The sequence below is a fragment of the Gymnogyps californianus genome, chromosome 11, assembly GCF_018139145.2.
Source record: "Gymnogyps californianus isolate 813 chromosome 11, ASM1813914v2, whole genome shotgun sequence".
Classification (NCBI taxonomy): domain Eukaryota; kingdom Metazoa; phylum Chordata; class Aves; order Accipitriformes; family Cathartidae; genus Gymnogyps; species Gymnogyps californianus.
The window spans coordinates 9403827-9419055 of NC_059481.1; the positions used below are offsets into that span (position 1 = coordinate 9403827).

Sequence of the window (15229 nt, forward strand, 5' to 3'; positions counted from 1 at the left end):
TACACTAATCATATGCAGTTTTGTAGAGGTTTTTTCTGTAGACTTCACAATGTGGTAGGTGTTTGAATACAAAAGATACCATCACTCATCATTTAATTTCACAACTCAAGTATTCTGATGTTTCACTGTAAAAACAGGTTCAGGGCCTCTTCCCTATTTGGGGGGGGAAAAAAAAGTTAGTGTTTTAATCAAGTTAGTTGAAGAAACTAACAGGTGGTTTTTTTGTGGTTTTGGGTTTTGTTTCTTTAAGCAGAATATTTTACATTCAAATCAGGGTCATAGTAGCAAGAGGAATAAGGGTCTGATGAGTGTGCATGTTGGAGTGTGTTAATTCCTTGTTAGTGATTTAGAAAAGGCACAAAGGGAACACTGATTGTGGTGGAAGGCAAGCCTTGTTCTCTATTATGGCTGTTTCATTAGGACCTCTGCATGAGGCCTAGCAATCCATTCAATGAGAGAACAAGTCCTTTTAATTTGAGCTCAAGGATCTTGTTTAGCAGGTCAGAAATCGTGCCTTGCAATTCCTAATTAACAAGCCATTAACTAGTCTGTTGTGAGATGCTCGTAATCTTGTCTAATTAAAATGCTATCAAGTTAATTCATAAATGTGGGAAAACTTAATGGTGGAATTTGCCTTTCGTTTTGTTTATAAATTCAGTTGTGAAGAGGAGGAGCCAGCTCTTACAGAGTTTTGATTAAGTTGACATGCACTTGGTGTGAATTGTTCGTTAACACAGCAGCTTTCACCACACCTATTCCACTTTATAGCCTTCCTCTATAGGAATAAAGCCCAACAAAGACAAGGACTGCTGCATGCATTGCTATGCATATTTTAATGTGAATTGCTGAGAATTTTTTTCTTTTTTTTTTTTTTTTTTTAAACAACTCAATAAGGAGCCAAACATTTTTGAAGCTCATTCTGGTCTGTTCTTATTGGCCTTTCTCCAAATTAAAGAAAAAACCATGTCAATCAAATGTAATAGAATTCACAGGGCTAAAATGAGATCCTTTTGCTGAATAAATTCTTTCTGTTTGTTTCTTTTTTGGAGGGGTGTTTGTTTTGTTTTTGATGGAGTGGAGCCCTCGCATTCCTCGGTCTGCTATAGAAAGGCTCTGTAAATAGGTTTTGAAAAAACCTCCCTGACTCTAAACAAATAGATTTAGAAGCTTGGTATGAGTGATAAGGCTATTAGAGCTTGTCTGTTGTGTTACTGTACATTGGGCACAGTTTGTTGTGACTAATTCTAAATAGGGTTTAGAATTGCATTCAGCATCCCTTATTCAGGAAAATCCTGAAACACCATAATCTTCACCACAGCAAGACACAGTTACTCCTGTGCATAAAAGAGCTTTTACTTAGTAGGGTTGAAAAAATAGAGGTAGGCTAGGGAAGAACACGAAATAATTTTGTAAGATCGTAAAGCCAAGATACTGTAATGTTTAGGGATTGTCAGGAATTTTTGTTTGTCTAACCCTTGTTTTATGCCAGGTTTAAATAACGAAGAGTACCAAGTGGTCATTGGAAATGATACAACCCATTACATTATTGATGACTTGGAACCAGCCAGCAACTACACCTTCTATATTGTAGCTTATATGCCTCTGGGAGCCAGTCAGATGTCAGATCATGTGACTCAGCACACCCTTGAAGATGGTAAGACAAATACCACTGATTTAGGTGAACATTTTTATTTGCACTGAGTAGAAATGTGCGATCCAGTGCTAACAGTTCTTGAGGATCCCAAATTTCCATTGACAATCAGTGAGACTTCTGGATATGCACAATGTAAGACTGAGCCAGCTAATGAAAGGAATGAGAATAAAATAACATTCTAACAGGGCAACATTGTATTTTACATGGTGTCTTTTTCTACATTGAAAGACATTTCATTAAATCATGTAAATAACTGTTCTAGATTTTTAAGAACTCCCTCAGTGTTGAGAATTTGATGATAGCCTAGGATTTAGTCTCTGTGACTCTCTCTTGGGCATCTGAAATGTAAATCAAACTGCACACCCACTGCATCTTTTGCAAATTTTGGAGAAAATTTGGAATAAAAATTTGCTATTAAAAAAAAAAATTAACTTTTTTTGTTGGTTTTTGTTTTTGGTCTATGTGCTTGTTAGTAGAATCAGAATTTCATAAAAGACCCTACTGACTTGTTTCTGTGCAGTGATTTAACTAATCTGAACATCATGGCAACAACAAACTGTTTAGTATAGTTCATTAGAACTGATTAACAAATTCTGACAGGGTTAAACTTTGGCAGCGTGGAACATTGCCAGTCCCAGTTGTCTGCCTGTCTCTTTGCCAGGAGTTACTACCCTTGTTACATGGTTGGTGGAAGAAAACGTGCACTGAGTCTTCAACAGTACATGTTGTTGTCTAGACCCTCAGTTTAAGCTGCTGCATCTAACCTTGATAGTTTGTCAGAACAGTAAGGTGCTGATTGCCTTTGATTACTGCTGGCAGCAATAAGAGAAGAAAATGTTGAGAGCCTTACAGAAAGGAGCTTGCTAAGGCTGTACTGCATGCAGAAGGTGAGAAGTATGAGCAGTGTCAAGTTATCCTTAAACAAGAATCTACAAAACTTCTTGGATTATTTAGTCTTACATTACTGGCACCTCATCATAGGCTAAGGTGTCAGATGAGAATTTTTCATCTCTCTTTTCCCTGAGCTCAAAAGCTTTGTCTTTTCCTTTTTAGTTCCTTTGAGAGCTCCTGAAATTAGTTTGACAAGCAGGAGTCCTACAGATATTCTCATCTCTTGGCTGCCAATTCCCGCAAAATACAGGAGAGGTCAGGTGGTCCTGTACCGTCTGTCTTTCCGCCTCAGCACAGAGACCAAAATCCAAGTCTTGGAGCTTCCAGGGACTTCAGATGAGTATCTCCTTGAAGGCCTGAGGCCTGACAGTGTGTACTTGGTTCGTATCACTGCTGCAACAAGGATTGGCTGGGGAGAGGCATCTTTGTGGACTTCCCACCGGACTCCCAAAGCTACAAGTGTGAAAGGTAATTCTTAACATTACCAGCAGCCTAGAGATGGGGTCAATTGCATGCTTCATCTGAAGGCTACATTTTTTTCTGACAGGTAGTGCAAGGATGTGAAATAGGTTTTCTCATTACATGTTCTTGTTCTGGTGATCTAGAAAATAGTGTTCTAACCACAATTCTGTGCATAATCTGCAAAAAATTCTGGTTCCTTTAATGAATTAAATGCAGTTAATACATAATTTCAGGATCAAAAGTTGAAGAGGAACTAATCTGTCTTATGAAAGGCCTTATATGTGACAGGAGAAGGAAAAGCTGATGTATTATTTTGGTGTCAATCTTTGATTGTTTCCACATGTTGATGTTCACATATTTGGCATGGTAGCAGGAAACTTTAATTCATGTTTGTGAGCTGCTCAAATGTTTTCGCTTGTAGACTCGTTTCCAATGATAACACAGTTTTCTTCTGTTCTATATAATTTGGATAAAAAAATCCAACAACTCCAAAACCTGTTGTTGTTTAGTGTAAAATACCTTTCTGCAAATTGGGACAGTACACATTAGCAGTGTGTACAGGTACTTAAAGGATTTGAGTTGATGCATATATGGCTGTATTATGAACAAAATGCACATATGTTTTGAATATGCAAATTGACTTGATATTTGAAGTCTAATTTAAGTTGTAATTGAGCTTTGGATTACATTATTATTTAGTAATGTCATGCAAAAGAGCATTCAACTTTGCATGAATAGTTTGAAAAATATGTAGATTTGAATTTGTAACTTTATTTCTTAGCTGTAGTCCACATCCATCCACTTTGGGTTTCATTGAGTTTTGAGTACTATAGCGAATTAATAGCACTTGATGAAGTGTGATGTTACTGTTAATCACATTTGCTTTGGCTCACTTTAAAACAGAAGGTAATTTTATAACTATCTTTGGAGTGTTTCCGTTTTTCTTTGAAAATAACTGCCTTATAAATTTAATTAATTAATTAAGATGCAGAATTAAAAAATGTTTCTATTCTGATTTATCCTAAATTGTTAGATTAGCTTATAGGGAGTCAGACATCATAATAAAGAAATAATTATGTGACTACACAGACAAGCTAGAATCAAAGTCTTGAGTGAACTTTGAACTGATGGGCACCCAGATTTTTGCGTGAAAATTAGTTGTTTCTAGAATGTAAGAATATTATATATATTTCTCTAAAACCAGCACCAAAGTCTCCTGAGCTGCGTTTGGAGCCGATGAACTGTACAACCATTACAGTACAGTGGCAGCAGGACTCTGAGGACACTGCAGCTGTTCAAGGGTACAAGCTGTATTACAAGGAAGAAGGCCAACAGGAGAATGGACCAATTCTGTTGGATGCTAGTGATCTTGAGTATACTGTCAGTGGTTTAGGTGAGTATATAAAATATTTCTTAACTGTTCTGGGAGACAGCGAAGTCAAAGGACATCTTAGAGAGCTTAAATCATTAGACCTGTAAGGCAACAACATTAGGTTTGGCCATCTATTTTCCCAGCAATAAGCTTTGCAATCTTGAGTTATGCTGCTGATGGAATAATCCTCTCCCAAAATATGTGTTGCACAACACTTAGATAACCAGATCTTGTAAATCTTGTGTAAGATAGAAGAAGGACACCCAACTACTTACCACAAGATACAGAACTTACAGTTAATAAATACTGCTAGTAAATGACATGTCTTTTTAATATTCAGTTTAATATGCAGTTTTTCCGCCTTTTGTGTATTTATGCCTGATCTAGTAACAGTGAAAGATTAATACAAAATACCAAAGATTTTTCTCTGGTATTTCTAGCCTATTTCTCTGTTACTTGTAGCCTTTGTCACGGCTATATTGCACAACAAGCACTGCTTGCACACCATAGTAGCAAGTAGCCCTTGTGCATATTATCCTGTTAATATTTTTAAGGAGTACTGGTAAATATTTGCAGGACTGAGCACAAAGATTAGGGCACAGAGCTTGCTGAGTCCCATTGGAGTCTTTCCATTGATCACCTGACTCTATTTCCTTCTGTAGCTCTTGCGATGTGTATTAGTACAGATGTGTTGGTATCATCCCTAGGTAGAAGGTGCTTCTGTTTACATATATAACTGAGAATTTCTTTCATAAAAAGATGTGATCTATAATGTAATCAGCAAAAGTAATATAGGACTTGCCACTTACTGTTTGAAGTGTGTTGAGAGATAGTTTACTTAGGGGTAGAGTGGAGAATTAATCTTGACTAAATTATCAAAATTGATCTGTAGTCTTAACTAGGTCAAATGGCCTCTTGACCATGCTCAGATATTCTCATCTGCTCGATACAGTTGAGATACTATTTTAGGGCAGATTTGAGGAGAGCATTCTGGTCTGTTAAGTGGACAACTGACCATCTGTGACCATTTCTAGCCGGAGCATCTGGCAGCAGCTGACTGTTTAACAGAGCTGTGAGACAAAAGAGCAGTGGGTTGAAAGGATGTGGTATCTGTGTGTCCTAGGACATAAATGCGTTGGGTTTTTTTGTCTTGTCATTATGCAGTTACACAGCAGTAATTTCAGACACATGCAGACTTATTAACTGTGTGATCCACATCATACGGATTTTCTCAGTACACTAATCCTCCTCAGATTAAAATATTATTTTACAGAATTGTGTTAGAATGTATATTATCTGTGTGTTTTTATTGGTTTTTCTTTCCAGTAAGCATGTAGACAGAGGAGAAAACAAAAGCAAAGTGAGTTTGGGAAATTACAACTTTCACACGGTCACATTGTCAACTGAATTACAAGAAGTGTGGGCATGGAAGAATTCATGTACTTGAGTTAACCATTCAGTCATGGTACACGTGATGTGTTGAGTGTTTATTCCTTATCATGATTCTAAGTGTCTAAATACGGTGACCAAAACATGATACATCCCATCTAATCTGATTGCCATCATTTATATTTTTCACATATGTATAATTTATGCTGCCATAGGTTAGATCCACTGAAGAGTATTTTTTTTTTCACATAACTTCAGTAGAAGTAATCTTTTTTTTTATTTTTAATGGGATGTATTGAGTTATTTGAAGTGTATATCAAATATGGGAAGTTTTCCTGTGTAAGTTTCTTTGCTGGTTTCTTATTTTTGTTGCTTTGTAGCATTTACAGAAAAAGGCATTCATTGCTACAGCTACAAAAGACTCACTTGGCACAGGAAATTTGATTAGGTCATGATTTTCCACTGCCAAGATGATTACATATGTTGAAGCTTGGAAAGTTCACACAGACTTCTCATACTGACAGTGCCTGTCTGACTGCTGTATTTGCCCGTTGAGAAGCTGCCTGTTTGAAATACTTGTGCACGCTACATTATTTCTTAGAAAACAGTACACAACCAACCTTTTTCTGCCTGTGGCTGCACATGTGGAGAATATAGCAGGTAAAATTATACGCAGTATATAAACCCACAAAGACTGTAGCAACGTCCGTGCATTAAGAAGGGACAGATTTGCTTTTCTTTTTATTTCTTGTGAATAATCTAAATTGTTTGGACCAGGTTATTTTATTTATGCATTTCAAATTTAAAATACTACTTATTAGGAAGTGGTCCTACCTGGTAGAATTTGAGATAAAACAAGGCAAGCTGCCACTCTAGGTTTTGTGACTATGGTAAACTGAATCTTCATGAACTGGACAGAGGCTTTGAGGACTAATGTTCTGTCATCCATTTGCCTCTCCTGAGGACACTAAACTACTGATTTATTGACAGCCTCTTTAAAATAAACATCTTCGTTATGACCTACAGGAATTAGCAGAATACTGCAAGTGTGAAACCTGAAGGGGAAAGGTGTGTTTTAAGATTTTTGGTTTCATATATGTTGGATAACATGGTCAAAAGAAAAGGTTATTCCTGATTTGGAAGAATATGCTAATAGTATTAGGTGCCTCCCAGTGCCGAAGATGGAGCAGTTTCTCATGCATTATCTGTTGCCACTGAAGTTATGTGGCTTCCAAACACTCCCTCTTCATGTCTTAGTTTGTCATGACCTAAGGCTGCTCTACCATTCCCTGTTCTCTTGCATAGTTAATAAACTGCAGATAGACTGCTAGTGACATTTGGAGCATGTCAATATGTCTCTCCATGGAACTTTCTGCAGATGTTGCTACTACTGCCAATTGTGCAAAATCCGTGTATTTAAAGAAGACGGCTCACTTACTCTGTGGCAATTGAAGTGCATCGCAAAATCAGAATTCATAATATTCTCTAATCAAAGAGAACATTAGCATTGATATTATAGGCACTGTTGATTGCATTGATTGTTGATAGCATATAACTAGTGTAAATGACTTGCAAATGTCTACAGGACTTGATGGAGAGACAAGTGTGATGGGTAAAGCAGAAGCAGCAATGCTAGTGTAAAATAGGTTACAATGACTGAACATGAAATATAGCAATATGAATATTATGCTGTATGTTTTAATGTCTTGTTGGTTCCTACCTTGTTTTTTGAGAGCTGACCTCTCTTACTCCAGTGTAGGTCTACCCAGTTACTTCTGTATATTTTGAAACTGGATTATTTAGCATGATAGTCACCGTGTAAATAGAATTAAATGATCTGATCAGAGTCGGGGCTGCCATTCTCAAAATAAATATCCACAGTTTCACATGGACGTTTGTTTGTGTTAAAGGTCTTGGCATTTATTTTTCAATAGCAGGCCATTTCCTAGTCCAGTGTAAAATTCCATTATTACTTGAATTTGCCACAGGAGCAGACCCTTGGGTGCATACCATGCATTTTTGCCTCTATTTTTAATTCCTCCTTTGCTTCCTCCTGCTCTAGAAAGTTTTCCTTAACAGAAAGTCTTCCGTTGTGAGACTTGATGAGTCTGCTGGTACGGGTTCTATTTCTATAATGTTTCAGAATATGTGTGTTCAGAAGTTGAAGTGAGTTTTGTTGGTGGAAGAGTTTGTTTGAGAACCTTCTCGCTGTGCAACAGGACAGAGATTGGCAAAGCTTGAAACTTAAAACAAAGGGAGTGTCCAAAGAAGCTCATCTCCCCCTTTAAATGTCTTCAAATTATTTTTTTCAAGGAGTATTTTAAGTGTGTGCATATGCATCTGTGCCTCAATGCTGTTGGTACTCACTACTGTTCTAGGTAAACTGTTTGCCTGTCACAGCTCACTGTGTTTGCAGCTATATGACCGGTAGGAAGGTAGAGCCTATACAAGAAGGGCAGTGGCTCAGAAGAACCTATTTTAAGCTTATCTAGTTTATTGGAGCCAGGAACTCTTCATAACTAGGTTGTAATGCTGATAGGAATCTCATCCTGGAACGTACATCTAGGGAGAATAAAATCAAATTCAACTTCTTGGTTAACAAACTCAAGAAAGCATGATCAATTCTGATGCTGTAAGACAAGAACGCTGTTCTTTAAGCTGCCTGGAAGTCTCCCTCTCTGAACTTTTTATTTTTCAGTTCTTATCATGCTAGTAATTAGTTAAATGAATGCCACTGGTGAGGGGGAAATGCAACATGTTGTTGTGCCATTAAATGCCTTCTATGCTTGGAGGGAGGGAGGAAAGCAAGAATTCACTCTGCTAATTGATTCTTCCATAGTTGCTGTCTGGGAGCTGTACCACCTTGAGTGATGGTAGTTACAGTGAGGATTTCAGAAAGTTGCACTTCGGTGACAAGGCTAACGTAGGGTCTCGCTAAATGCACATGAAACCCTGAAAGCAGGTTGTGGCAGAGATGTGCACACCTTAGGTGTTCTTTTGTTTCTGTTGCATACAAGATGATATCGCAGTAAATAACCGTTTTCAAGCAGACACCTTAGGGGATGGAAAAACTGGTCTGTTGGCTTTGGTGAAAACGCCTTGAGCGTGGGAGCCCACATACCTTGGCCTTTCCCTGGTGAAGGCCTCTCCCCAGGAGAGCCTGCAGAGTGGTGTGTCCTGCCCTGGGAGCTGCAGCCCCCAGGAGCGCTGCTGGCTCCCCAGGGCTTGGGGCGCTTGCAGGCTGCAGGGGACTGGGCAGAAACTGCGAAGTGATTTGAGGGCCATGAAATGGAGTGTATCTGCTGTAAAAAAAAAAAAACAAAAACAAAAAAACCAAAAAAACAAACCACAAAAAAACCCCCCAAAATTGGTTGGTGATTCCTCTGAGGCTTGGAGAGACTGCAAGCTCTCTCTCTGGGAAAGCTTCTTCTATGCTGACTGGGGTCATCTAAGCTGTTTAACGTGAGGGACATCACAACCCCTTGCTGCTTTTCCTGGTACTCCAGTTTTACATTACCCAGTGGTATTTTCCCCTGCCCCAATCTAGTTCTTTTGGAAAAATAATTAGATTCTGTCAGACTCATTTGTGCAATTTACTCCAAAAAGTTTGGTCTTAATCAGAAAAACTTCCCTGCCTGAAAGCTTTTCTATGTCCTACCTCTTTCCAGTTGCAGAGAGGAGAAATAAGGGAGAGTGCATTCCCCTGCCCTCCTCGACTTGGACAAAATTTCCAAGTGAAGAATTTGTCAAAGTCTAAATGACTCAAAGACACATTTTGTGACCCTTCATGGCACTCTCCTCTGAAAAGAGGGCTTGTGCTGAAGAATTAGCCAACTACCTACTATGCTTAGCATTCCCCCAGAGACTTGCCCTTCAGTTGTTTAATTTCCCCTGGATCTGTTTGTATCGCATTACAACCATGATTATAGCTAAGCTTTAGTTGAGGGCAGCAAAGATGACAAGGTGATTCTACAGTCTATAGATACTGAATAAAGGTGTGTAAGAAGAGTCAATGCAAAGAATTTCTCCAGTTAAACTGCCTGATGCATGTCACCCAAGTGTCTCTTGTAATAATTCTGTAAAAGTGCTTATAAAGTTTCGTAAAGCAGTTGATATGATGGTCAGATATGACATAGTGGTTTCATTTGCACCATATTGCAAGTGGATGTGCTAGAAAAATGTAAATTTTAAAAACTTAATGACAGGTTTGACAGCTTTGATGACTTCTTTCTCATTAAGAACTGCAAATGCTGTAATATTGAGAAGGAATACTGTAAGAGCATTACATGTGTTAATGTAGTTATTTCTGATAGCCAGGGCTATAATTTCAGTTTTATCTCAGGTTTTGTTGGTGTCAAAATGTAGTCTCACATACTTGTATCTGAAAATTCTGGGAGATCCAAAATTGTGCATGTGGGAATTGATAGTGCTTTTTGGTTACTAGTTACTATGGAAATTTAGCTTGGGATTCCCACACAAATTCAAGGAGCCAGGCATTCCTACAGTTTCATGAGATGATGTGAAAGAAACACAGGTCTTCTCTCTCAACGCTTTTTTTTTTTATTTCATGGTTAACTGTTCTCAAATGGCATTCAGTAAAATATAATCTAGTATTACAGATATGCTTTATTTCTGCTTGAGGTATTTTATATCACGTCAGACATTCACAGTTAATGAAATGTTGATTTGAACAAACTACAGCTCTGTTTAAAAAAATGATCAGAAATTACTTTAGTTCTTAATAAAGATCAACTAAAAGCTCCATTTTCTTGCTTGGAAAACCAGATGATAGCACTGTATGCTGTATATACTGTAGCCATTATATTTACATTGTTACATAGTGAAAAGTGTCTAATAGCTCAGTAGGTGACCAGGACAAATATTATCATTTATTTCCACTGTTTACAGCTGGGTCAGTCTAGTATTTACTCATGCTGATTACATCCTTAAACTAAACTTCTTACCTGTCAATTCTCCTGATAGTGTGTAACAGGCTTGCTACTACTACTTATCAGCTAAAACATAAGGAATTTGCTAAGAGAGGGGAGGAGGAATTGGTTGTATTGCACACTAATAAAACCAAAAGCCCTAGAAGTAGACTGGGCATGTTTAAAAGCAACCTCTTCCTCAGCTAACTGTGACCTCTTTCTCTTTCACAGACATGGCAGTTTACGTACATTTGTACTTAACAAACCTGAGCTCTTGACTAGTCCTGGTATGATAGTGTGCTTCTACTACATGTCAGTAAACAAGAGACACACATTCCTTACTTCATAATCATGAAAGGCAGACCTGTCACCACTCTAAATGAGCCTGTCTTCCAAATGCAGACGTGGCATATCTGCATATCATTTTTTCCCTTGTTTTTTTCTTCCAGGGTTTAAAAGGGGAGGGGGAGAAACCCTTACAGATTAAAAAAGAGAAGGGAGAGGGCTTTATTACCCTGTAACTTTTTTTTTACCTGCAAAATATCAAAGCAAATGCTGCTTTGATAAGCTTTTACCTCTTTTATATAAGGAACCATATTGCATTTTACAGGCTGTAAGTGTAAATAGAGATCAAACTGGTTTTTGTTCTGTTTTGTTGTTGGAATTTACAAACTGTCACATCATGTTTTATTTCAAATGTACGTCAGTGCTAGTAATTTCTCTAGATATGTTTGTAGCAGAGAGCTCCTTTTAGATTCAGATTTACTGTTCTTGCTTGTGCAAGAACTAGGTTGGGTGGCAGAGGCAGAGAAGGAATCAAACCTCTGTCTTGTGCAGCGTTTCTGATTATGTACTTGTTGGTCCATGTGCAGCTTGGCATGTACCAGGACAAGCAAGCGGGGAATATCAGGAGGTTGCACAGCGTAAACATACTGACATGAGGTGACCAGACAAACTGATTTGCAGACTCACCCACTTGGTTCATGTCTCCCTTATGGAAGAAAAATACTACACTGCTCTGTTTAGATGAAAAATTGATTCACTCATTTGTAAATTGAATTCTTACTGAGCAAAACTGAAGCTGGTGTTTAACTATGTGGCCCTTTGTTGGAGCTTATTGGCATGGCATCCATTACAACAACTGTGTCTTTGGCTCAGCTTTATTTAAGCCGTCTTATACACGACTGAGTGGGAATCCTAGATAAATATCAGCTTGTTCTGAGCAGATTTGCTGAAGAGAGGCCAGTTAACTATCAGCTGCTAATGCTGCATACTTATGCAGTCCAAGTGCCACATCTGTAAAAATGTAGTACCTTCCTTCCTGTGTAGTTCTGCCAGTATTTCTCTTGCACTGTGCAATATTGCAGATTTGTATCAGTTACGTATTTTCACTTTAATTTTTGTTCTTAAAAAAAAATTACTTTGTCATGTATTCTCTCTGACAGCATTTAAGTTTGCCTCTATTAAAGAAATTGGATTTATCAATTCTTTTATTTTAAATCACATCACAGTTACTTCTGCCCATGTTTTTGTTTTTTGAAAGTAAATGTTATTTTCATACAGTTCATTTGTAATGGAAAGCTTTAATTAATGTTGAATGTATTTGTCAATTTTAAATTACACCATCAAGCCTCTCAATAGGTTACTGATTTAGCCAGTAATCAACTTCAGTAGGCGCTAGAATACTGAAATCTGTAACATCTGCATTAGCAGCATAGCTGGTTTTGGTGTTGATTAAAATGTTACATATGACAGACACTTACTAAGAGGAATCTCTAGGCCTTCTTTGAATTAACTGCAGAGTCATGAAATGGCTCTAAAACTCAGGGAAAATTATTAATTTGTCTACAAGCTAAGCACTTAATCTTGGGTCAGAAAGATGCATTCTTGCTCTCTTAGTTAAGATCTTTCAGAAACAGGTAGATTGTGTGTTGGAAGGATTGCCTAATATATTTTTATGTAACCTTCTTGAACATGCTCTCTGAACTGTTCCAGTTTGAACCCATTTATCTGGGAAAATAGTCCTGACATCCTCATTTAAACATGCCTTGACTTTCGCAGTGATTCATTTTAACTTCCCAAGCTAGTGGCTCTTTAAAGGGGAAGGACATGGTGAGGGAGGAGATACCCAAGTGCAGAATAAAGATTGAATGTACTGTACTTCAAAAAACAAAATAGAGTGCTAAGACCAGTTAAGCCTGACTCTAAAGAGATAGTGGGAGCTGTCAGGATGAGGGAAGTTTCATTATTTCATGGGACAATGCCTTGTAGCAATTTTAAAGGTAAAAATGTAAAGATACAGGCTTTACTAAGGCAACAGGAGAGATTGTGTTCCATGGGCCCACTCCAGTAGCATGGAGGGTTGTTGCCTGTTTTTGAGAGACTTTCTGTCTCTTTATCAACTCTCCCCATAACTGAGTCAGATGCAGTTGTTTCTCTCAGGACATCAGACTAACTGTGTCACGAAGAACTGGAATCAAGGGTACTGCAAAGCCTTGGAAATAGGAGGGGGAGATTTTTTGCACTCTGGGAAGATAACTTGCCAGCCTATAGTAAAGCAAAATGTGTCATCTTCAAAGTATTTAAAGGTAAAATTTTCAGTGGTGGGAAAGTGATTAGAATCTTGCAGGAAATGCTCTGCTGCTCTGCATTCTCAGGATAGAAATTCCACCATTTAAAGCTAAACCTGTGTGGGAATTCAGTTGGGAAATTGTGTCATGTTGATTGAGTAACAGTTAGGATGTATGCAAATAGTGTTTCATTGTTCGTTTGCTGGAGCTGAAGGTTAAAATTTGCTTTATGAAAAGGACATATTGATCACTCCTTACATCAAGAAAGTTGTAAATTATTTTAAATAAAAACTCTCAAAGTTGCTTTTGAAATGTTTCTAAGTATTACAATGAATATGTAATAGTATACATTTTAATAGCTATAATGTAAAAGTGACAAACAAATAAAGACTAATTTCTTGGAAGTAGGAATTGAGTTAAATGTGTACCCCTGTTTAAAGAGAAAAAAGAGCAAGCAGTTAACAATGGCAGGAATGACCAGATAATTGCTCGAGTTTCTTAAACAAAACAACAAAATAAACCAAACCAAACCAAAAAAACCCCAAAGAAAGATGTACATTCCTGCTATATAACCTTTTTTAGATTTAAACAGAACTTTAAATACGGTGGGGGTTTTTTGTTTGTTTTTTTGGTGGTGGGGTTTTTTTTTTTCTGTTTTCCTGAAATGAGAGGATTTATCTCTGGGAGACAGCATTATTTAATTTGCTATTTATTGGACTTCATTAGTAAAATACTTAAGTCCTGGATTGCAAAGAAACTGCTCCTTGGAGAAAGCTTAGAGAAAACTCCTGTTATAGGAAATTAAATCAACATTGTCCATTAATCATACTGCATGTCAACCCCCAGACCTCTCTTGATTGTTCTTGGTGAATGTGAGGAACCATTAGATGTGTGAGGTCCTTAAAGGTCTGAGTAAGTCAAAGGGGAAGAGTTTAAAAAAATGCCACCATTAGCACATGAAAGAGACTTCAGAGTGGACAGAAGAAAACATTTGCTGTACAGGCCTAGTTACATTTCTTAATTTTTTCCCTTTTTAAAAAAAAATTATATTCTTCCTTTGTTAAACAACAATCCAGATATTGTGATCAAAATGTTAACTTAATTTCTCCTGAGGTTTTTTTCATTAACTTTTTTGGGTCATGTTACCACTTGTGATAGTTGTATGGGAAAGGTAATAGTAGGGGCTCTTTGCAAATTCTGTGTTAGTGATAAGTAAATGCACTTCTAAAGCTAAGCTAATAGGTTTTCTGGTAGCTTTCCTGCCTTGAGTAACACCTTGGTTATATATTTGCCATGAAGGCATTATTGCTAACAGTAGCATTTTTCTATTTTGGGAAAAGATGCAATTGTGGAAAAGCCAATGTTTTTTTTTTTTTCCAGGCTGCCTGGAGTCACACTTTTGTGGCAAATGAAGGTAGGGTATGTGGGAAGTGGGGAAAAAAAACAATCTTGTGTTGGAAGAAGCAGCTCTTGCTGTGAAACTTCTGTGATTTTTTGCATCTGGGAAAAAAGTTTAGTAGAAATAAGTTTTGCATAAAAAGTGTATTTCAGTATTTATACTCACTTTCACAGTGTGTTTACCATTATCATAGCTGAATATTGTACCCTGACTCAAGCTGGTTATCATTACAAAACAAAAATACTTGTTACTGCACATGTTTGTAGAAGCTGGGACAGGGAAATACATTCTTGATCCTGTTTGGTAGATCAGTTTAAAGACTTGAGTTTTCTGCCTCTTGTGTGCATCCAGTTGTGCATACTGTGGCTCTTTGTACAAATGACACATTTGCATAGTCAGACAAAGGAGGAGACATAAAATATTGTATGCAAATAAGTCTTGAAAATGTGGTCTGTATATCAGATCCCAGGGCTTTTTTTAAGGCAGTTGAACTGGAGATGTTTAGAAGCAGTAGGGTAGGGCAGTGTATATGGGGGAAGAGAGGCAGATGAGTAGATGTTGCAC

At 37.5% G+C, this 15229-nt stretch overlaps 1 protein-coding gene across 1 annotated transcript in view; it reads left to right on the forward strand.

Moving 5' to 3' along the window:
- Window positions 1–15229, forward strand: part of PRTG (protogenin) — an 86406-nt gene that overhangs the window by 43368 nt on the left and 27809 nt on the right. The window contains 3 exon segments of the mRNA XM_050903282.1: window positions 1490–1654; window positions 2708–3013; window positions 4212–4400. Coding sequence (XP_050759239.1) covers window positions 1490–1654; window positions 2708–3013; window positions 4212–4400 — 660 coding nt within the window.